Source organism: Dermacentor albipictus, chromosome 9, assembly GCF_038994185.2.
Source record: "Dermacentor albipictus isolate Rhodes 1998 colony chromosome 9, USDA_Dalb.pri_finalv2, whole genome shotgun sequence".
In the NCBI taxonomy this organism is placed as follows: Eukaryota; Metazoa; Arthropoda; class Arachnida; order Ixodida; family Ixodidae; genus Dermacentor; species Dermacentor albipictus.
Genome location: NC_091829.1, coordinates 84730686 through 84755081, shown reverse-complemented (window position 1 = coordinate 84755081; position 24396 = coordinate 84730686). Strand labels below are relative to the sequence as shown.

The 24396-nt window shown below is 49.0% G+C and overlaps 1 protein-coding gene and 1 long non-coding RNA gene across 2 annotated transcripts in view; one reads left to right on the top strand and one right to left on the bottom strand.

Moving 5' to 3' along the window:
- Positions 1–5418, top strand: part of LOC135919839 (uncharacterized) — a 35837-nt gene extending 30419 nt beyond the window's left edge. Inside the window, exons 6-7 of the mRNA XM_065453793.1 lie at positions 969–1332; positions 4684–5418. Coding sequence (XP_065309865.1) covers positions 969–1332; positions 4684–4897 — 578 coding nt within the window. The 3' untranslated portion in view covers positions 4898–5418. The remainder of the gene's footprint in view (positions 1–968; positions 1333–4683) is intronic.
- A 3144-nt stretch (positions 5419–8562) lies between these two features.
- LOC135919848 (uncharacterized) lies at positions 8563–15048 on the bottom strand. The gene is made up of 3 exons (XR_010570073.1): positions 14911–15048; positions 11719–11923; positions 8563–9081 (listed from the first exon to the last, which is right to left on the bottom strand). It is a non-coding gene; the product is annotated as an uncharacterized lncRNA (long non-coding RNA).
- Positions 15049–24396: the final 9348 nt, after the last annotated feature.

Genomic DNA, 24396 nt, shown 5'->3' with positions numbered 1-24396 from the left:
ACAGCACGTAGCTAAAAAAGCCTTGAACAAACTGTTCTACCTCAAACGCACCTTATCGCATTCCACCAGCCAGACAAGACAGCTTGCTTACGTCAGCCTCATCAGACCGGCACTCGAATGCGCCAACATAGTATGGCTTCCACATTCCAAAAACCAAATTTATACGCTGGAACGCATACAAAGAAAAGCTGCCCGATTTATCTATAACCGTTTCAAACGCACAGATTCACCAACCGAACTTCTTTCTCGCGCAGGCCTCGCTACCCTAGAAATTCGAGCCAAGATTCAACGATTGAAGTTCCTATACTTGGTATTACACAGTGCACTGAAGTTGGATCCCGCCACTTTTCTAAAGTACAAGCTCACTAGACCGACTCGGCATAAACACGCTTTCACGCTAGAGGAATTTCTTTGTAGCAACAATACTTATTTCTTTTCATTCGTTCCGCGAGCTGTGCGAGAGTGGAACTGCTTAAAACCTGCTATTACTGCCCAGCCCACACTAGAAACTTTTACCAATCATCTAGAAGAAGCAATCGCAATCACAACTTAGTCTTTTAGTTATTTAATTTTTTTTCTCTTCTGCAAGAGCAACTGTGTGAAGACCAGTGTATTACTCAATAAATGAAAGCGTCCATGTTTTTCTATGCTAACTCCTTGTTTGCTCAGTGTTTGCTCACATTGTACTTTTTTGATGACCATATGCCCACTCCTGTAATAATCCCAATCGGGATTGACAGTATTGTGAAATAAAAATTTAAAAAAAATAAATATGGCAAGCACTTGGTGAGGGTTTGGTAGGCCTGATTTTGGTGTATACGAGAATTGATATGAATAAAAGTACTATCTATCTATCTATCTATCTATCTATCTATCTATCTATCTATCTATCTATCTATCTATCTATCTATCTATCTATCTATCTATCTATCTATCTATCTATCTATCTATCTATCTATCTCCACCAGGTGACAACAGCGACCTTCCGACGAAGCCCTTCAGCCGCGAGTACGGCGACGGGTTCGTGTCCAACCTGGTCATACACGTGAGACTCACGGGTCGCCGGTTGCCCGCCCACGTCGCCATAACTGGGAAGAGACAGAAGCCGCGCCTGGTACCCGCCGTGTACATGATGCCGGACTTTTTCTACCCGTCGGCCCCCGAGACGGGCATCAACTACGGCACGCTGGGCGCGCACATGGCCAAGATGATGTTCAACTGCAGCGCGCCACACGCTCGCCTGCCGAAATACAGGGACTGCTTTGTGCGATTCGGTAGGCAGCTGGGCCTGGACCTGAGTGGAAACGAACTGGGCAGGTCACTGCGCACCAGGTGCGTAAAAGCGAAAGACCCTTCTTCTGTGCACGTGAAGTGGAGCGACTCAAGTGTCAGTAGACAGTTTTAGTATAGCGCACGCTATTCCATTGCGTACGCTAAAAAATAGCGGGTCGTCACTGCGCATGCGCTGAACGCTAAACGATATAGCGGGTATAGCGGGCGTACGCAACGCAAACGAGTTAGCGTTAGCATTTTTGCGTGGTTTGCGGAGTTTGCGGGAAACATGGCGGCGGTCCCGGCTGCCCGCTTCGAATTGAATTTGGCGTTGCTTTTGTAAAATGCGCTTCGTTCGTAGCAAATGACTGTGTAAACGGCTTTCGCTTAGTCTCAGGTCGCTTCGACGACAGAGTATTATGGATAACTTCGTGGTGTTTTGGAGATCGCTTCTCGTTTCGAACGAGTCGAAGCCTAACGAAAGAAACGTTTGAGATGTCAGCGCCACCTATCGCTACATGCGCGAAACAGCCGCAACGACGACATATGGCCTCAGAGATCCAAAGATATCGTCGGCCAATTAAAATTGTAGAAAACGTGCGCTGCTTACCGTACGCTATACTATAGCGTACTATAGCGTATAGCGTACGCTATAGTTGCGTACGCTAAACTAAAACTGTCTAAGTGTCATGCGAAGCTGTATAAGGGAGTTTCCGCGCCCTTGGGGAAGTCCTTTGTAAGGACTTTGGGCTGTGCCGCGGTTCCAAATGTGCAGAACGCTTTGCAAACACTTTAACTACATCTGACGCAGTTCCTTCGTTGTATCCAAGCCTTTTGAATTGCTTCGCTGTTGTCGAAGCGTACCGTTTTGTTCGCGCTGTGGTGGCTGTGCGCCTGCGACCTCAGAAAGCTTTTTGGTTTAACCGTATTTCGCGCCCAAGTTTGCCAGGAAAAAAAATATTTTGTCTCGTGGTTAAATCTATATATGCGTGTTATTCTTGTGTTACATATAAGAAACAGGCCTCATGAGTCGAGTTCATGCAGGTAGCGTTCTTGAGCATTTCGGAATGAAAGCTGCACCTTGTATCCACCTTATTAATAGCCACATTTAGCCGGTTGTTCCAGATGGCGCAAACGGAGTCTTTTGGGATGTATGCGATACGGCTTTCTACAAAAATTTTAGAGGGAATTCTGGCGCTCCAATTGTTCAGCTGCCATTTAAGTGATGGTTAGTACATGTTTTTATCTAGCCTTCGTGCTTGTCGCGCCGTACGTTCCTGTGACGTTATATATGGGTCGTTTCGTATACATGGCGGCCGTGACGCGTTTCTGGCTTCATCTATCGCTTCCGGCGCATGTAGTCGGCAAAAGCATAGCCTCAGAGATATTTTATTTTGTTTTTTCAAAGGAAGCCGTCGTTGGAGCGTGGAGTTGGACAACACTTATTATGCTTTATTTTTCTGAAATATTAAGCGCTCGTAGTTTTCTAAACACGTCAAGTTAATTAGTATCATTGCGCAGGCATAATCATTGTCAACTGATGCGCTGCACTCTTAGGCAAAGTTACACCCCTCTCCGCCGCACAACAATAATCGCCATCTGCCTTGCTTGCATTTCCTTTCTTGAAAACGCCACGCCCGCTACTTTCCTGTCGGGAATGCGATGTCATGCTCATAACGCGCATGCCGTTCGTTACAGGGAAATACCGGGCTCGCCGCGTTAAACAAGGGAAACGCGGGCAATACAGATGACGATTATTGTTGTGTGGCAAAAGGGTGTAATTTTGCTTCAGAGTGTAGGATGCAATATTTTGTTGAAAAATATCACACTGCCGAGTCACGAAGCCATTTGAAGCCACATGGGATGAAGTTAAAGCAAATAAAGACATTGCGTCGCTCCCATGTTGTATGAACCACCGTATTAACAGCTGCCGTATCACTCTAAATAAAAAAAACGTTGCAAGAAGATAAACCCTTTAAGGCGTATCTTGTCCCGCAACAATAATCGCCATCTGTCTCAGTTGCGTTTCCTGTCGTGAAGGCTCCGCGCTCGCTGCTTTGCCGTGAAAAATGCTTTGTCACGCTGATAGCGTACATGACGTTTGTGACCTGGAAGTACCGGGCGTGCGGTGTTAAAGAAAAGAAAGGCAGGAAAGATAGGCAACGATTATTGTTTGGGAACAAGATAAGCCCCAAGGGACACAATTTTTTTAGGGTGTAGACACGAGTGCTAAAGGGCCCCCCGCCCTTATAATTTTTTTTTTTTCGGAGGGAACTCTATGCTCTCCGCTGTCATGACCATTTTCACAAGCCTATCTTTATGTCAACTGCAGGACGAAGGCCGCTCCCAGAGATATCAAAGTACGCATGTCATGCGCTATCTGATTTCCTAGTTGTGCCTGCATAATTTCCGAATTCCGTCGAAGCACCTAATTTTCTATCGTCCTCGTCTGGGCTTCCCTGCCGTTGGCACCTATTCTGCAGTTCTAAGTGGATAGCGCTCTCCGCTACATCCCACGCATGTTCCTGTGTGCTGCGTCAGCTCTGCCGACACCGGCGTCTGGTCGCGCGTTCCCAAGGCAATAGTGGCAATAATTAGGCAATAGTGGCGAAAATTAGGCAATATTGACACTCTTCAGGGCAAGTATATTTTTACGATTGAAATGCCAAAAAATGGCTGTGGCTTAGGTAAGGTTAAGCCCAGGATGCGAAGCATACTAGCCTTTATTTTAGTTGTTGAACCACTGTTTAGCCTGGTGAACTGCTGTTGCTTGGCTATATTTGGTTCGGCTAGACGAAGAAACAACTCATGCGTTACTCTGCTTCGCCTTCAAGAGTGGAACGCGACAGCGTTCCCGTCGACCCGCCAAGGGGTGTAAGACAATGGGCTACGGCGCAGCGACTACGCGCCCCGCATTAGACGCGGTGAGCGTCGAGCAACGCAGCGTTCGGCGCGGAAACGAAATGTGCGCCTGAGCAAGCGACGCACCCCTGAGCCTTAGAAATAGCTCGTTTCTAAGGCAACACCGCATTCACTAGAGGCGCTTTTGTACCGCTTTGAAGCATCGTACTCGTGGCTCAGTGGTAGCGTCTCCGTCTCACACTCCGGAGACCCTGGTTCGATTCCCACCCAGCCCATCTTGCAAGAGTTGAGCCAAAGCCACCTATAAACAAGCGCAGCTGCTTATATACCGCCGCGACGCCGCGAGCGACGGCGCGAGTTGGAGCCCCGTTTCTCCTTTGTCGTGACGTCATGGTGTCACGTGGTATGACACGGGGTCAAAGGTCATTGAAGGCGGCACCGCCGCGCCTGAGGAGCAGGGTTGAGCTCTCGTAATATGCTTCGCATAAAAGTGTGCTCGTTTACGAAACGTGAATAGTGTACCACGGTTCTCTCCGCCTCCTCGCGCAGATGGGCGGCCGAGGTGGCGCTCCAGGCGTGGAAGAACGACCAGCCGGGGTCGGCGTTGTTCCTGCCACTGACCAAACTGTTCTTCCTGCGCTTCGCGATGGTCTACTGCGGCAACCGGCCAAGCCGCCGGCATTCCCTGCTGTTCGCCACCAGGACGTCGGCCACCTATGCCGAGGCGTTCAACTGCACCAGCCCGCCACCGATACCCTGCTGATGCTATAGACTCCAAAAAGGCGGCAATATACGCGACGCGCACCGCACGCGTGCGGACGCGTGATATAGTGCAGATGTCGAACGCTTCTGCAGAAATTTCAGTTTACAATGTGTGTACAGTTTGCAGTTAACGTTTACAGTTTACAAAGTGTACGGTTTACACTTTATACAAAGTGTAAACGGCAATTTTTGCAGAAGTGTTCGATATGTGCAATTTCTTGCGCGACCACACGTGTGCGGTGCGGCTCTCGGTGATTGGCGGCTCGAGCGTAATAAGGCCCTTACTTCATTGTTCGGCTGCTTTCCGGGCTGTCGACGAACAATCACGAAACTCTCGTGCCTTCCGAGAACAGCGTCCCCGTACGTCGTGCTGCTTTACAAACTGTTTGCAATTGAAATTATTTTTAACTCTGCCACGTGACATTGAAGAACAGTGTGCCTGTACGTTACATGTCGCTTCTTTTGACGATTACAGTCATGTCTCGCACTTCAGTCAAAGGAATGTTGCGTCACTATGTCGTGCTGCTTTCTTGACTGTTGAAAGACAGTCATGTCATCAGTGGCGTAGCAACAGGCGTGGGCCCCGGGTGCAGGGGGCCAGTGGGAGCGGGGGGGGGGGGGGGTGTCATACGCCTGAAGACACCCCTCTTCCCGCCGGCTTGACTGGGCGCAAATGGCAAACAATGCTCCGGTATCCATTAGCCCGTGCTCATGTACCCGATGCGTTGCGCCGCAGAATTGTCGGCTGCAGCCCTATCAACACCCCATGAAATAATTGCACGAATGTGCGGGCTAAAGAACTTCATTCCCAGAATGGTCGCTAAACTATTCGCCTTAGCGGAATGTGGAGTGTGCTGTGCGTTCATGCTGGGAGCAGGAGTCCCTAAACATACAGTAAGGCGTTGAGGCTCTTGGGTCCCTCTTCCGTTCAGAACGCGATGCGAAGACGAACAAAGACAGCAGTAAGAGGGCGTTCAATGAGCGTGCCGGGCGCTCTCGTTTGCGGCGAAGCGTTCGTTGAGAGCGACGTCGCATAAGTGCGGCCGTCAAAAGTCGCAAATGGGATTCCCTGGATCGTCTTCAGCCTCGGTGCGGCCGAAGGGTTTGGCGGCGTATGACTCGACAGGCTGTATATAGTCGCGGGAACCGTGATGCTCAGCTCGCTTTTACTTCCCCTCTCCCGCTCGCTCCGAGAAGCCGCTGCGAAACCTGCCGTGATGTTTCACGCTTTCCTTCTTACCCTCAAAAGTTTCAGAAAACTGTTGTTATTGTGTGACTACATGTCATAAGTACAGTGTCTGTGTCAGCTGCACAGAATTTTAATAAAAACGTGAATTCTGTAAGGATATTTCCGGATATTCTATGAAGTTATGTGTTTGTGATTACTAGGAACTCGGTAGCGTGAAAAATATGGCAGGTAAGTAATAACCATATCCTTAATAATCCCCTAATTAGTACTTATAGAGAAAGCACTTCAATTCCAGAATTGATGATTCAAAGTTATTAACTTACCAGAAACTTCTTAAACAAAATCATTTTGGGTGCTACAACCTACAGTACTTTGGCACTGCGGGCGGCGCCCAGTATTGCAGTAGCGAAAGAAATATGGAATAGTGGACCAGTGAGGTTGATCCCTCAACCCTCTCTATTGCGAGTGCAGACCAACAGGTTTCGCTGGCACGGGCTTCATCGAGGTCCTTTTTTTTTTTTTTTTATGGTGACGCCAAGAATCGACGCGAAGCGGGCTCTATTCTGTTCCCAATCTTTTGGTGGAACCGCAGCTGGGATAATCACATTTGTCCGTATAGCAGCAAATAAAAACAAGGCTTTATTCATCGCAATAAAGAGAAGTCGTAATTGTCATAACATTGGCGCCCGCGCAGCAGGGAGGGATGTGGCGTTTTTCGTTTTTCTAATATGGTGGGGATATCAGCGTCACTGAGACACAATTTAATTTTCGTTTTCGCTCAGAGCTGCCCACAGCCAAAATACTGCGGGCCCATAGTACCTACGACGATTTTTCTGAAGTTGTTGTTGGGCAAGATATGAATGTCAGCCATCAATTTTGCAAATGCAATGTTGTTTTCTCGAGTCAAGTATATTAGTTGCATTATTCCATTTCAAATATTTTTGCCGCACTAGAACAAAAATGTTAATTTTCTGATTTTACAGTTTGTTAGTTCGTTCTTGGTGGCCCATACCATCCAGTGATTCTGGCGGAAGTAATAACTGGCCTGTGCAAGCCAGCCATCATGTCATGCGGAATGGCGCTGCTCACATGAACGCGGCGGTTTCGTCGGCGTTCTTTATTTCCTTGCATGTTTGTTCTAACTGGGGCGTGCGCTTCGCTTCACATTTTGTGTGACCTAGCGCATGGCACTGATTCGCGAAAGGTGTGAGGGCAGACTTCTTGATATCGTGCAAGTTCACGCTGTGGCATCCTGCACGCGCTTAGTATCGTCGTGACCGTAACTGAGGAGCGATCCGCGAGGAAACGCCCCGCTGTGTTCGTTCACTCTCCGTAACACAGGCTCCCAGTGACCGATGGACACCAAAATTAGTAAGTCGAATACTTTCTCCGTGATAGTGTGCTGCAGTGCTGTCCTGTCTGATAACTGTTGGATATGAATACATGGAGTCGCACGGAATTGCGAATGACTCTGCGAAAAGGTTTCGTGTATGTTGCTATACATTGCGACTGTGCGCTGGCCATAGTACTTTTCATCCATTTAAACATGTGTGTTCTTTAGTCAAGTATATTAGTTGTATTATTCTAGACTAATAAAAGCGAAGTTGCTTTTGAAACCTCTGCAGCACCGTCAATTATCTTCATCCTATCCCTCACCTTCCTAAGGGACCCACTGGAGCCGTTGCCGTCAATAACAGTCTAATTTCCTTAACATTAAAACATACGCCACTCCGATAGTTCAATGACACGCTGGCGCTTCAGCTGAGGTGAGTCGCAAGCTCGCCTCAGGCTTCTTTCGATCGACCTGCAGGAGTACCGACCTGCAAAATTTCCCCGGCCCGATTCGACGACTCGCTTTGTAAAGGCAACAATGCGCCGCCTCAACAGCCCAACAGCGCCAGGATGTGTAGCCACGTTCGGCGGACCGAGTATTGTTACTCGATACGCTGTCGCCTTCACGATTCGCTTGGAGCAAGAGAACTCCCGTAAAAGGATGTTTTGCGGTGTTTCTCACGGGCCCCAGAAGTCGTCACAGTCAATGGATAGAGTGTTTTTAAGCAGCCGTTGTTGGCTGTTGAGTGTGCCTTCTCTTTCAGTCATGCTAGACAGATGAAATGTAACGTTCTCCTCCCTTCATGTGCATATTGTAAATATATCTCATATTCCTCGTTCTCGATGAGAACAAGTCCCTCCGTTCAACAACGTCCTTAGCGTGATTGAGTCGGACGACGGCATGGGCCAGCTATCACTTATTTCAAGCCCGACCCCAACCCTTACAGCCTGAGAAAAAAAAAGGAACTGCTGGCGTAGTGGTCGAAATGGCGGACGCTAAACAAATTTAAACATTAGAATGAGAAGTCGTACATTGAGATCTTGATTTTGTTTCTTCGTTTTTATTTCTTCTGTCAGAATTTATTGAACCATTTCTCTCCCCGCTCCGGCCTCCCGCTGTAGAAATGAATAAGGGCTAAATAATATTGGCTTATATCACGACGTTTATTAAAACACCGTAGGCGCGCGCTCTTTTATTTCTTTGATGCTGCTAGAAAGGGCGCCTCCGTCGTATTATTGGACATGCGCTTGTTAGCGCCAAATAATTGTGGCCAATAGTGAGACAGCCTCGCCAGACACTAAATTTGATTGGCTGCTGTAGCAGTTGACAAAAATGTCGGAGAATCTTGCGCGCATCTGTATATGTCGTAAACACATCTGTACGGACCTGCGCGTCTGTGTTGGTCGGGCGTACGGTAGGTGTGCTGGTTTCGCGCATGCGTGGACGTGCGACACACGGTCGAGGCGCCGTTGTCAGACAGAAAATGAGGTTTACAAATAGTCGAGTATGGCTTGCATCTTGTCTTCGTCGTCGTCGTCCTCGAAGGGCCCATTGCGGGATCTCTCGCACTTGGAAAGCTTTCTGTTGCACTTTAAGCCCCTCTTGCACTCACCCCACTTTCGGACCCCATACACGGTTAAATCAAAGCACGCGTCGCCTTCATCTGAAAGAAAAAAAAATAAGAATGAAATGAAGAGAAGCAAGACCGGGGGCTGCCTTGTTTCCGAGCCCAAGTTAACCCCGTACTGCGAAGGCACAGAAATACACTGGCCTTGACGAAATCGCAAGGACCGCGGAAATTCGTTCGTCTCGCGAAAAGTTCGTCTTGAGTTCGCGCCCCCCCCCCCCCCGCCCTGCGCACTTGGCAGATACTATGGTTCAAGTTACGTGAAACACCCTGTATAACTCGAATTCTATATGTACATAGTTCTATTCTGCAATGGGAGAGCATAGTTAAAAAAAACACAAAGAAGGGCAATATTTCCCTAATCAAATTTTGGTTAATTGCTTTAGCCTGCATATTGAAATGCACGAACTATAGCCAGTGATTTCACACGGCACATCCACTTGGAACGAATTTTTAAACTAGCATCCGTTTTAAAGTAAGTGCAGCCAAACTCGCGGAAAAATGCACTGCATGCTCTTCCACTTACATTTTTAACAAAACGCGTTTCATTCATTCAAACTCTAAAATTACTGCAACGCCAACGCATTTCATCGCAATCTCACGGAACGCATGTCTAGAAACTGTTTTCGTCCTTGGAATTCATTTTAAGCGGATATGACTTTCGATGTCGCCGCCTACAATTCGAAAACTGCTATATCTGTCGTAACCTAATTCATTTGAGAACTAGCGAAGAGTGGTAATTAGTCAGGTATTCATTATAATTTGTTCGGCGAATAATGTCCACCTCTCAGAATAATCTCGCTCAAGAAGTAGAATTGTGCTACGTGCCACGGGTAATATTTAGAAATTTTGTTAGGGATAAAAAAAAATTACCGACGATTACGTTACTTCCTAATGCGAAATTTGAGCGCAGCAAATAAGCTGTTTCACCTTTTCGAATTACCGACGATTACGTTACTTCCATGGCAGAAGAAGCAGAGAAGGCGATGAGCTTCTGCTTCAGCCTCGCTTACTGCTGGTTGCTCTCGACGGCGGCGATGAGCCTCCGCTTCGGCGGCGCGAACGGCAGGGTCTTCGCGGCTGCGGCGCTTAGCCTCTGCTTCGGCGACGCGTACTCCTGGATCATCTCGACGGCGGCGACGGTAAGCTTCTGCTTCGGCGGCACGCACTTCTGGATTCTGACGGCGACGGCGCTGGGCCTCTGCTCTGGCAGCTCGTTTAGAAGCAGCAGCAGCAGCAGCAGACGGAGGACTTCCATCGGTCGTCTCGCTCATGGCTCAGAAAGAACTGGCAGATAATTTCGCAGTGGCGAACGGCAGCGGCAATTTCGGCTCGGGCGGTGCACATATACAGATCCGCCGCCACCGATCTGGCTCTCTGATTGCCACCGCACAGGGCGAACGGCAGCGGCAATTTCGGCTCGGGCGGTGCACATATACAGATCCGCCGCCACCGATCTGGCTCTCTGATTGCCACCGCACAGGGGTTGCATTGGAGGAGGAGCGAAGAAAGGAATTAAGTTCGAGCCGGCGCTTTCACAACCGGAGACTCGCAGGAAGAGGGGGGAGGGGGCGGCGTGTACACCCAGCGGCAAACGATGGGGGCAGAAGCGCGCGCAGCAAGCGGACAACACGATAAAGGGAGAAGGGAAGAGATAGCAGCGACTGACTGATGCCGCTGACGCCGATAGTGAGTCAACCCCAGCTGCGGAGTTGGTTTCAGGGACAACGCCGCCGATGCCGACACAAACAATATGATACCCTCGCTTCCGCAGCGCTAAGAACCAGGTCTAGCCGTGGGAAGGTGGTCACGTATTCATCGACGTGCCGGGGCCTACGTGAAATAACCGGCGCGTCGGCAACTGAAGAGCACCCTATCCGCCACACAAGAACAGTGGGGGGGACCCTTTCCTCCTCTTTCTGCATGGCGGCGACGGTGTTCTATGCAGTCACGTTATCTTGACTCTCTAGCGGCGTCAGCGGCATCCAGCGGTATCAGTCGGTCGCTGCTAGCGCTCGGGGGATGAAAGGGGGGCGGAGCTGGTTACGAGGCCGACGACAACGCCGACGACGACGCGAAACCCAGGAACGGACGCCAAAGAGCTGCGCTCTAAAAAACAACCCGTAACAGCCGTATAGTCAGAGGCGTAAAGAATGACACCCGAAGGGACACCAGATTACGGCATATTTACTCCCGAGACTCGAACGAACAACATCGCTTGATAGCGAACGTTGCGCCCTTGCTTTAACTGTTTGGTCCTTCCGCCCCCCTCCCCCATCCCTACCTCCGCCTTATCCACGGAGAAAGAAATATTTAGGAGTGGAAACTCCGCTGTTTGCGGCGACCAGAAAAGGTCACAAGCCCGCGGAGCCGTTATCGTGCTGGCGTCCTGGAAAGAAATTACCGCCGTTGAGGGCGCGCCGGAGCATTGCCGGAGCCGCCTGCCCGGGCGCTGCATTTCTTTTTTTTTCGCTGCGGCTTCTACGACGCGCCGCATGGTGCCGCCACTGTATACGGCCCCGTCGGCGCATGCAACAATTGTGACCTCATCTGGTGGCCCGCGCTCGCTCGCGCTGACGGGAGTTTCACCTCCTAAATGTCTTACTCAGTGGCCTTATCGTCGCATCACTGTAAAATAGTGGAACCACATCTTAGCCCCCGCCCCCAACTTACTGAGCTGCTTGACGCACTGCTCGCAGCAGCCGCAGTCGCTGGCTCTGGCCTCCACCTTTCCGTCACACTCGCTGGACTTGATCGGCGTGCACGTGACGTTGTCGCAGTAATTCGGGGGGCACAGAGTCCCTGCTGCGAGAGGCGGTGCCACGAGCATCCAGGCAGCGTGAACGAAAACAAGGAGCAGCTTGCTCCAGCCCATAGTCTGCAGTGCCGAACATTCCAAGTGCGTCAGGGGTGGTTAAAGAAAAAAAGGTAAAGTCACCTTCTTTGATTGGGTTCCTTGATTTTTATGGAAACAGAAAAGTTGTGCAGATGTCGAGAACTTTGGCTTTCAATGTCAGGCGAAGCATTTTGCAGGTGTAGCCAGCTACTTCGCACCGTTTAGAGATCTGCAGAGCGTTACCAGATCGAACAACAGCACTTTTAAAGGGACACTTTCTTTGTTAACGCTCCGGGACCTCTTCTGACCGGGGCTACGCGGCTGGGGCTGCTGATGGTGTCTCGCCGATTACCTCACACATGACAGCTCTCATTTATTGAATCGGTTTATACGAAGTACCTCTACACATGTGCCAATAGGGCTATTTTTACTCTTTGTGGAATTACGCGGTGAAACAACATACGATACCTAAATATGCTCAGTGCAACAAATTTACCTTCTTCAGGGATATAATATTTTTATTAAAATGAATCCTTCTATGCATTTGGTCCCGAGTTTTGGTGTGCATACTCGGAGTCGGTTTGTCGCCAAGAAAAGAGGGTTGGTTCTGGAGATAATGCAATAGTAGAGTGGGTTGACCCTGGAGGCAAGTGTGATCGCAGGTGTTATAGCTAAGTTCGCGCGATCCGGGAGGCAGTGCAATCCGCGGTCCCGTAATACATTGCCCGTAGGTTAACACATGTATGAAATTTAATGAACCGCTTTACTATAGCTTCGCTTCACATAAATAGAGATGTATTGCTAGCGCATGCGCACCAAGTCCACTGGAAGCCGTCACCTCCTCGTCGCTTTGCGCTATTAGAAGCCGCTGACCGGCCCGCCATGCACTTAAGTAGAACCTGCACAGACAACGGCCGATCGTCCAGTCGTCGCGATGGGATAGATAATGTTTTTCTTTCCGACTGAAATCGATGACAATGGCACAGTAAACGTTCTACGTTCTCTTCCACGCCTCAGATGTCGAATGCTCAATGTCGGTCATTCCAATCAAAGTAGCGTACGCTTTCGTGAAAGCCATTCCCAACCACAGCCGGCATATAGAAGCGCTGCCTCACGTCGGTGAAGCCCGGGTGGAGGTCGGAATTGTAGCGAAGAGTTCTGCTCGTACAACCTGGTGTGCCTTATATTCGGGGTTTTCCAGCGAAGCAGGCAAAAGTGAAAATGAGGTGAAAGAATGGTGAAACAAAATATTTACAATGTAGACTGCCTGCGAAGTTTGACTTGCATGGGGTAACGCTAGCTCTAATTATAACACGGCTTCATTGTTCCGCCATCTTCACGGGCTGGAAGGGGCGATGATTTTTGTACTCTTGCCACCGCGCTCACAAAAGAACCCAAAGCGAGCACAATAGAGCGCGAAGGGCCCACAGTAGAGTTTGCGTCCCCCACCGCTTGAGTGCTGCTTGAGTCTCTTAATCTGATGGTATCTTCGACTGGTCGCCTCCATCTTGGGAGTCAGAGACGGACAGATCCGGCATTCGTCGCACTACGGGACCCAGGACAAGCATGAAAGCCGAATGTGGGACTAGCCTTCTCGGGGGAGGAAGTGGTGCCTCCTAAACCACGTGACTACAGCTAATATGTCCGTTTTTTGCCTTGCCAAAACTTCCGGCCCTGGAATAGGGGCGCCAACGATGCAGGCCGGAGATCGTCATCAACAAGTAGAAGATGAAAACATCCGGCCTGGCCGCTGAATTACTCTTTCTAGAGCAATTACGTTTACTTCCTCCTCCTCCTCCTCCTCCTCCTCCTCCTCCTCCTCCGGCGCTGCCGGGACAAACGGCAGAAGAGCGTTGGGTTTCACACTGGTTCAGACGGCAGCGTGCAAGGTGGCCTCGGCTGCCTAACTGACGTTGGACATTCATCGACAGTTACGACGTCGTGTTGGAGTGACGGGCTGGGAGACACCCTACATTTCGATGACTGCTCCAACGACAGGGCTAGGAGTGGCTTTAGCTCGGAGCGCCTGAGAGCGCTCGATGCGGGAGGAGAGCGATCTAAAAAAACGCAGGGGGCGCGTTCTTTTTCGGACCAGCCGATGACGTACGCTGCTCTCGAGAGCGGCCTGAAGGGCTCCGAAACAACCAGCCAAAGATGCCACAAAACTATTTACTGTCGTGTGCATCGAAAGAAGCTGCTTTAGAGGAGACGGCGGCGCCTGCGGCCAGACCACGCTACGGTTTGAGTATATGGACTTCGTCAATAAATGAAAGAATCCGTGCCGTTACAACACTCGGGCACACTTTTGGGGCGCTATGGAAAAGAAATTCACTCTGTGTCAAACTGAACGACGAAAAACTATGTTGTTAGCTGCACTGCGATTCTGCTGTCATCGCCCCTTATCACTTATGTTGAGCGCACCTTTCTGCTGTTTTCCCGAAACCTTGCAGAGCCGTGGAACTTGAAGCTTGTAAAGGTTCCAAGGCTTGGTTTCTCAGAAAACTTAAGATGGCTTACAGCTTCACGAGAGCAATGTGTCCGTTATTTCGACAGGAAATTGCACGTCTGTCAGAACGATAAGCAACCAGGCTCGAAGTCCACCTTATACCATGTGGTTCTCGTGTCCCCTTGCCCTGTAATCGATGTATTTCTTTTCTTCCCCACAAATTTTGGGATCGGTGGAATAGAATATTAAGCTGATAGCGCTGTGTCACATATTCAGAGAGATGACCCCTAAAAGCGGTGATGCCTCCGACTCAAAGATAGGTTTTCAGTACAGTCTAATATGTGCTTACGAGGAATGCCGGTAAAAAAAAAAAACCTTACTGGAAATAAGAACAAACTATTGTACAGATAACGTGGTTACATTGTGATACAGAGTTCTTGAATCTAAATTTTCGCAATAGAAAAGATTTTAAGGAGGCTGAAGACTCCCTGCGTACGCTTTTGCTATATTTTGACACTTTACAAAAAGAGTTCAGAAGGACATGCATTAAGGCACGAAAATTCGGAACTGTGGTGCGACTCACCTACTCGCTACACCGTGTGTAGAACAGCATTCAAATGGCTCAATATCTCGGTCACCGCTGAAGAGTGAAATAAGGAATAATACAACAGCTGCAAGCAACTGCTGCAGGTTTCTCCTCCCACCAACAGCTGAATGCAATCCCTTCAAATCCCAAGCGAAAGGACTGTATTGATGACCAGTTGGTGTGGTTTTCGGCGTGGAAAGAGCGCGCGGTCGCTCACAATTAAAGGCATCTGCCGCGTATTCTTTTGACGTAAAACGTGTTTCAGTTCGATCAGCGCAGGGGATGGGGGGCGGGAGTGGGGGGAGGTGTTTCGCCCGCTAAGTCCACGTGTAGTGAAAAACGCGTAATGCTGTTATAGCATATGTCGTTTTAACCGTACTACATCGACGCACTGTGCTTTGGAATGGCTTTGTGGAGAAAAACAGCCACTGCTTGATTAGGCATGGGTCTCGCGCGAGCAGATATGACACCGTAGTCGCCCTTTGTACGGCGCAATGGGAGCCAAATTCAGCCTCTCGCTCGGCGTTCAGGGAGGCCCATCTCGGAATGGCGTTCGTCGATCCGAACAGGAGTGAACGCGCTTGAGAGGACTATAGCCTATACTGCAATCCACCGTAATCCACCATGATACACAGTAATCCGCACTATAATCCACCAAATTCAATGTTAGGCTAACGAGGTGTCATAAGAAGGGTGCGATTTGCTGCGGAAGTTTCACGGTTTCTCGGTTACGCCGCCCCCGTGTTCTACACGCGGTGTCTGGAAAGGGTGTCGAACGACTCGGGCAGCAAGACAGAAGGAATCGTATTCGCACTGGCCGCCTTTGACCACGACGGGACCACTGTACGAATGGGGAGCGAGCACGAGTGCATGATTAGACCGTAGGTGTCCCCGACTAGCTGTGTCATAAGTAAACCGTGTATAGGCTTTGTTACGCAGAAATAAATGTAATTTGTGGATTTGGTTACGTCGTTTCTGTACCCTAGTGACCACATACACCCCCAGCGACGCGCGCAAGATGTCACCCTCGCAAACGTCGTCGCCCGAAACACTATTGGCACGATTTTGCAAGTTTTTCTTCGTGAAATAAATTTGAACAACTTACGCAAACACAGATGCAAGATGATGCTGAATTGGCGGAAGTGGGGAAAATGTAAAGAAATGGAACAGAAGAAACAAAGCGCAACAAGAATCAACGTCTCTTGCCATTTGTCTCCATGCACGAAGAACGATGGTATGTATAAAATACATACCATCGGGTATGCACCCCGATCATAATCCCGGTAGAAGAAGAGCCACTTTCTCTCAGCTTTAGCTTCTCTGTCAAAGAAAGCTCCTTTATGCGATACACGTAGTAAGGAACTTTGGAACGTAGAGACGTGTAGAACTACCTATGGACAGCAAATGATGAAAAGAAAACTGCCAGAATTATTAATTTTTTGTCACAGACACGCTATACAAATAGAACATACATCAAAACAGCAATTAAAATTGTTCTTTTCTGCCTCAGTTGTATTTCCCTGAACATTGTTCTCGTATGTATAATTGGTATGCATATCAAATTTCCTTTTGTCTTCTGACGTGCTTCCTGAACTCTTTCTTTTTTCATTGTGGAATGTAGTGACGAATGTTCGTGATATACCATTATGCAGATGTTAATAAGCCGTTGTTGTGTGTATGCTGTTTACATATGTCTTCCAGCAGTGTCCTGTAAACGTAATGTCATTACTACAGTTACATGTTCACATGTTTGCGAATGTGCATATTTATACGCTACAAAGATGCTTGTAGTTATAGTATTATTTTTGTACAATCAAAAAATGTTTTTTGCTGTCGACAGCTGAACTGTCTGCCTTTATGGAATTTGTTTTTTTTTTCTTTGGGGTGGCGGGAACTAGTCAAGCTGTCTGTTACAGCTTTTTTTCCCTTACCTCCCCATCACGTTGATGGAAAAAATAAAGGTTATTATTATTATTATTAAAAAAAGGCGGCCAACCTCCTTAGGCAAATACACCGTGATCAAAGACTGGTAAGCTTTGCGGATGCCGCCTCTCGTAAGAGGCATCGGGCTTTCACTCTCGTCACTGTCGATGGTCGGTAAAGAATGGCGAATGCTTCCTCAGTTCGGACCAGGGGCTCGGAAATTGCTGAACAAATGGCTATTGCACAGTAGCCGGGCTGGATAGCTCACGGGATGTGATTTATATCGATTCAAGGTCTGTAGTTAGAGCATTTGGAAAATGCACCGTTTCCAAGCAGGCCCTCAGACTCCTTTGGGGCAAGGAAACCAAGCACCACTTCATTTATTGGTTTCCCGCACATCAAGGTCAGACAGACGGTGCTCCTCCCAACCTCAACCAGTTGGCTCACGGGGCTGCGTGCGAACTTGCCCACCGCGCTATCCCCGACCAATTGGAAGACGACTCCCAAAAGAACAAGGATAAGCCCTTGACCTACGACGAGATTACTAAAAACTACTACCTGAGCCGTAGAGCCTACATCGTTTCTCATCCGCGGATCAATAAAGGTCAAGCCCTAACGCTCCGTCTGCTACAAACGCGTGCGTATCCCAATACGTCGTTCTTACGCACAATCTATCCGGATACTTACACCGATGATACTTGCTGTGATTGCGATAAATAGCCACGTTAGATAGAACACATGCTCTGGCGGTGTGTCCGGCCATGCTCTATCATCGATAACAGCTCGGCCAGATGGGAGGCAGTTCCACAATAAATCATTCCACCAACACAATAACCCGAGTGCGGAGCAATGGGAGAGTCGGCTTACCAGCTGCGAGCTCACCGCCCAAAGGGCCTTAGTGCAGCACGCTAGTGAAGTAGCTAGGCTCAGTGGAGCCCTGGAATAGGGGCCCACCCTTGCTGGAAGAGGCTCCAAGTCGCCGGCGCCCAAGACGACCGAGACCTCGAGACGCTAAATCCTTGAAGGAACCAAAATAAAGTTTCTCTCTCTCTCTCTCTGCAGCCCTCTTATGGATGATCAACTCTGGACTGTCCAGCAGGCCGACAGTGCGGCCGAGAGGCTTGGCCTTCATGTTGCCATGTGGGAGCGATCCCCTTCTTGATGACATACAATTTGCAAGACCTCAATAAAGTTTTGCCATACCATCTGGTTTGTATCACGCGGCCGCTGCTTGGGTGCCACTGTGATGTGCCCCAGGAGCCACCGGGCATCTGCCGCTCATCAATGAACCTTTTTTGACGTCAACTTGGGTCACTGCAAGTATGACACCTACACGGTGACGTTCACGTAATGCGATTTTTCTTGCAAATTCGGGTCGGCGGCGATGTCGTGGGCTTTTATGCGAAGCATATTACGAGAGCTCAACCCAGCTCCTCAGGCGCGGCGGTGTCGCCTTCAATACCACGTGACACCGTGACGTCATGACAGAGGAGAAACGGGGCTCCAACTCGCGCCGTCGCTCGCGGCGTCGCCGCCCGCATCGGACGCGGTGAGCGTCGAGCAACGCAGCGTTCGGCGCGACAACGAAATGTGCGCCTGAGCAAGCGCCGCACGCCTGAGCCGACGCCGATGACACCGGCTTTTCTGCTACACGAGCTCCTTAACGCTGTCGCGTTAAAATAAAGGCTAGTATGCTTCGCATCCTGGGCTTAACCTTAGCTAAGCCACAGCCATTTTTTTTTCCGATTCTCAAAACGCACCTTCCTGTCAAATATGACATTCAACATCGAGTTTTTTCTCTTTAAGGGCTTAGCGTGGCAGATGTTGAGCTAAAAGCATTTCGCTGCTACCGAAGCTGTGCACGAAGATTGTTGATTTTGTTGTACGTTAGTCAAAAAATTACGAATTATTCGTGAGAAAGTACAAAGATTGCCAGAGTGACTGCCGTAGTTATCAACGATAACACCTAGGCTTGTGAGCGCAATATTTGGCTCCAACTGCAGCGGTCAGATGGATGGGTATGCCGTATGGCATTTATTATTTCATTTGCTAATCTGTTTTGTTTACGTCAAGTATGATGTATTACATGTGATGTGCCTTATATTGCACTTTTCGTTCATACCACAGTTATAAGCGTGCCTACGGGTGAATCAATTTCCTTGTCAGCCATATAGGCGAAGGCGACCTTCCGGCAATAGACATGTCAGCACGATGTTCAAGCCGTACGCATGCATCTCTCACGCCGACGCCAACTACAGTCGAGCACCACTCTATTAGAACGGAATATACGTGTTCTTGCCAGAACTGCGTGGATTTTATTGAAGTGACACATTCGATGGCCCCAAGCGCTTCGTTATAAAGGCGTGCGACAGAATCAGAATCAGTTTTATTCATAACAAAATGAGGATAATTTCAACATATGTATATACAGAAGGAGGTCCCGTAGTTAGAAACTGAAATGGGACCTCCTAACAGTATTAACTTCCTAATAGCATTACACTTCTTTGGCACGACTGGCACGTATACGTCACGCCCCACATAGCACGAGTTAAAGCACTTGTGTGCGCTGTAGCTTCCTTTCGGCCGCCAGAATTGACTTCTTTTCTTGCGTAACGACAGGGGGCTTGTCAGTCTGTCCCATTCTCGTCTCGTGGCAGCTAAGGCTTCGGGACACTGTGTAAAACTGCACCCACGCCTTCGGGGTCGGCTCTGATTCCCCAGTCCGTTCTTCGTAGCTGAACGCTACGAAGATGTTGCGAGACATTGTACCGCCTTCGGGTGCGGCCCAGGTTGTATCGTTTCATCTTGGAGTAAAAAAATCGGCTACGATTACGACACTTCCTAATGCGAAATCTATACGTGTTTTGTTTCGCGATATATTGGCTGCCGCCGATAATCTCTCTCATGCGGTTTATTCGAAACGGAACGAAGTGTGGTGCGACTATTTCGCTAATCAGGAGATCGCCTGAAGCAGAATCGGATATGGTGCACTGTCTCCAAAAAGCATCCGTCAGGACGCCTATGTTTAGACTCATCATCGCAAAAAGAACCGCAAAGCATGACAATCGAAACAAACGCGAACGAGACTAAACCAAGCAAACCAAACAAGCGCGAGCAAAAGCTGACGCGAGCCGACGATAGTACGAAACGAGCGGTCCGGCTGAGATCAGAGACTTTTAGCGTGTCCGCTATTCCGGCAAACCGGGGTGGTTTGGGCGGATTACCGGATGGTCGGGAGCGTAAACGTGAGCGGCCAGATTGGTGGCGCCAGCTGGTGGTGCAAAGCTCGACCACCTAAACACAGAGCCAATTACTATATTCTTCTTAGCTGGGGTGTAGGTTTCCGACAGCGGCGTAATTGTGAACACAATTACGCCCCTGCCGAAAATTTGCACCAGCAGCGAAGCATAACAAAGTAGGTTACTGCAATTTTAGTTCTGTGTTTGTCTGATTGAGCTCTACAACACCAGGCGGCTGCACCGCTCCGGCCGCTCACGTTTACGCCCCCGACCATCCGGTGATCCACCCAAACCGCCCTGGTTTGCCGGAATAGCGGACACGCTAAATGTCTCTATGAGTACGCATCGAGCGGTAGGGCGGGTCCGCATGACATCAGCTTCCCACGCTCACGTCACTAAAGCGGCCGCTCTCATTGGTCTCCGCCGTTCGCGGCTCGCGTCCTCATCTCCAATCCGAGCTTGATCTTGCATCTTTCGCTGTGCTCGTTGGCTCGTTTACGCCGACACTCAACGCAGGAACAGGCGCCTGGAGGCTGTTTCACATGGCGCGATTTCCAGTCAGCGACACGGCGAATTTCGTCGCTCACCGACCGCAGCGACGTCGTGGGCTCTGCGCGACTGGATTCCGACAAGTTGGTCGCGCCATCGCTGAGTCGCAGAGATCGGCGCGATGTGGGAGGTGCAATATGAGACGAAGCAAAGCGCCTGTCAAAATAGGCGCTTTCCTGTTTTACCGCGCGTTGGTAGCTCCGCGAAGCAATGTCACGCGCCAATTTTCGTCATCATCATCATCATCAGCCTGGTTACGCCCACCGCAGGGCAAAGGCCTCACCCATGCTTCTGCAACTACCCCGTCCCTGCACTAAAATTGGCCATGTTGTCCCTGCAAACTTCTTAATCTCATCCACCAGCCTAACTTTCTGCCGCCCTCTGCTACGGTTTCCTTCCTTTGGAATCCATTCCCTAACCCTTAATGACCATCGGTTATCTTCCCTCCTCATTCCATGTCCTAACCATGCCTATTTCTTTTCCTTGATTTCAACTAAAACGTCATTAACACGCGTTTGCTCCCTCACCCAATCTGCGCGTTTCTTATCCCTTAACGTTACACCCATCATTCTTCTTTCCATAGCTCGTTGCGTGGTCCTCAATTTAATAGAACCCTTTTCGTAAGCCTCCAGGTTTCTACCCCGTACGTGAGTACTGGTAATACACAGCTGTTATACACTTTTCTCTTGGGGGATAACGGCAACCGGCTGTTCATGATCTGAGAATGCCTGCCAAACAAACCCGAGCCCATTCTTGTTCTTCTGATTATTTCAGTCTCATGATCCGGATCCGCGGTCACTACCTGCCCTAAGTAGATGTATTCCCTTCCCACTTCCAGTGCCTCGCTACCTATTGTAAATTGCTGTTCTCTTCCGAGACTGTTAAAGATTACTTTAGTTTTCTGCAGATTAATTTTTAGACCCACCCTTCGGCTTTTCCTCTCCAGGTAAGTGCGCGTGCATTGCAGTTGGTCCCCTGAGTTACTAAGCAAGGCAATATCATCAGCGAATCGCAGGTTACTAAGGTATTCTCCATTACCTCTTATCCCCAATTCTTCCCAATCCAGGTCTCTGAATACCTCCTGTAAACACAGGATCATATATCAAATCATATCTCCTTGCCTGACGCCTTTATTGGAATTTTGTTGCTTTCTTTATGGAGGACTACGGTGGCTATGGAGCCGCTATGGATATCTTTCAGTATTTTTACATACGGCTCGCCTACACCCTGATTCCGTAATGCATCCATGACTGCTGAAGTTTCGACTGAATCAAACGCTTTCTCTTAATCAATGAAAGCTATATATAAAGGTTGGTTATATCCCGCACATTTCTCTATCACCTGGTTGATAGTGTGAAAATGGTCTATTGTTGAGTAGCCTTTACGGAATCCTGCCTGGTCTTTTGATTGACAGAAGTCTAAGGTGTTCCTGATTCTCTTTGCGCTTACCTTAATAAATACTTTGTAGGCAACGGACAGTAAGCTGATCCGTCTATAATTTTTAAAGTCTTTGGCGTCCCCTGTCTTATGGAGTAAGATTATGTGGGCGTTCTTCCAAGATTCCGTTACGCTCGAGCTCATGAGGCATTGCGTATACATGGTGGCCAGTTTTTCTAGAACAATCTGCTGACCATCCTTCTACAAATCTGCTGTTACTTGATCCTCTCCAGCTGCCTTCCCCCTTTGGATAGCTCCCAAGCCTTTCTTTACTTCTTCCAGCGTTACTTGTGCGATTTCAATTTCCTCTATTCTCTCTTCCATTATCGTCGTGGATGCCACTGGTGCTGCATAAATATCTATAGAACTCTTCAGCCACATGAACTATCGCAACCATATTAGTAATGATATTGCCAGCTTTATCTCTTAACGCTTACATCTGATTCTTGCCTATTCCTAGTTTCTTCTTCAACACTTTTAGGCTTCTAGTTCCTGAGAGCATGTTCAATTCTATCCATATTATACTTCCTTATGTCAGCTGCCTTACACTTGTTGATTTACTTCGAAAGTTCGGCCAGTTCTATTCTAGCTGTAGGGTTAGAGGTTTTCATAGACTGGCGTTTCTTGATCAGATCTTTCGTCTCCTGCGACAGCGTACTGGTATCCTGTCTAACGGAGTTACCACCGACTTCTATTGCACACTCCTTAATGATGCCCACAAGATTGTCGTTCATTGCTTCAACACTAAGGTCCTCTTCCTGAGTTAAAGCCGAATACCTGTTCTGTAGCTTGATCCGGAATTCTTCTATTTTCCCTCTTACCGCTAACTCATTGGTAGGCTTCTTATGTACCAATTTCTTCCGTTCCTTCAAGTCTAGGCTAATTCGAGTTCTTGCCATACTATGGTTACTGCAACGCACCTTGCCGAACACGTCCAAATCTTGTATGATACCAGGGTTAGCGCAGAGTATGAAGTCTATTTCATTTCTAGTCTCGCCATTCGGGCTCCTCCACGTCCACTTTTGGCTATACCGCTTGCGGAAGAAGGTATTCATTATCCGCATATTATTCTGTTCTGCAAACTCTGCTAACAACTCTCCCCTGCTATTCCTAGAGCCTATGCCATATTCCCCCACGGACATTTAGTTACGTTTTAATAGGGCGTAACCACCAGCGCCTGTGGCTTAGGAGCTTCATAAACATTCCTCATAAACATTCATAAACAAGTGCTATAACGTCACGCGCGTCACAGGTACCGGAGCTTCTGGTATGGGGACGGGTAGAGGAGAGGGGGCAGGAGTGCGGCGACAGCGCTGCACCAATGGAGGGGGGTAGGAGGAAAGAGGGTGGCTACGGCGCCTGCGCATTTGGTCTGCGCGTGTGACGTCACGCGCGACGGAGGTGCGAGCGCGGCTGCAGCAGCAGTTGCGGCAGACGCATAGGAGGTGCGGGGATCGCGGCGGCGCTTGTGTTGGCGTAGTGTGGGGCTGCAGGAAAAAATGGGCGGATGCCATCCACTGTGGGAATCGATGCAAGCGAAGCTTTGTATGCTGTTTGCTTTGACTGACGATAATTACCGGTGATGTTGGCGGCGAATGTGTAATTTCTGCAGCGTTTGAATCCAACACGCGAATGGCGAGTCGATGTTACACGTTACCTGGGGCGTACCACTGCTGTTTGTCTGCGCAGTTCGCATAACACGCAGGGAGACGTGTTTGCTTGAGGCGTTGTCGGGCGTCATTGTTCATAATGCCCGAGAGGGTTGAGCATTGTCATTGCCGCACATGGCACATCGCATCGTGACAGAAGTGTTAAATTTCGATTGAAATGTGGGGCTGTACGGAAATTCAATGAATCCTTATAATTATATGCATACATCCACGGTCTGCACCACGTTTCGCTGCCTAGCAAAGACGCTCCTGTTCCGCGCGACGCTTCTTTCGGGATTTGGTGTCCTCGACGCTGAGTGCACGCTTTGGAGCGATTTTGCGGGCGCGTGTTTACGTACTCCAGTTGCATACAAGGCCAGCACGCTGTTGAGACAGAAAAGTAAGATCATCATCATCATCATCATCATCAGCCTGGTTACGCCCACTGCAGGGCAAAGGCCTCTCCCATACTTCCCAAACTACCCCGGCCATGTACTAATTGTGGCCATGTGGTCCCTGCAAACTTCTTAATCTCATCCGCCCACCTAACTTTCTGCCGCCCTCTGCTAGGCTTCCCTTCCCTTGGAATCCATTCCGTAACTCTTGTTGTGTTCATATAGGCTAAGAAAAGTAAGCTCAATTGCTTTAAAATAATTACAACGGACATGGAACAGGAACTCACCGAC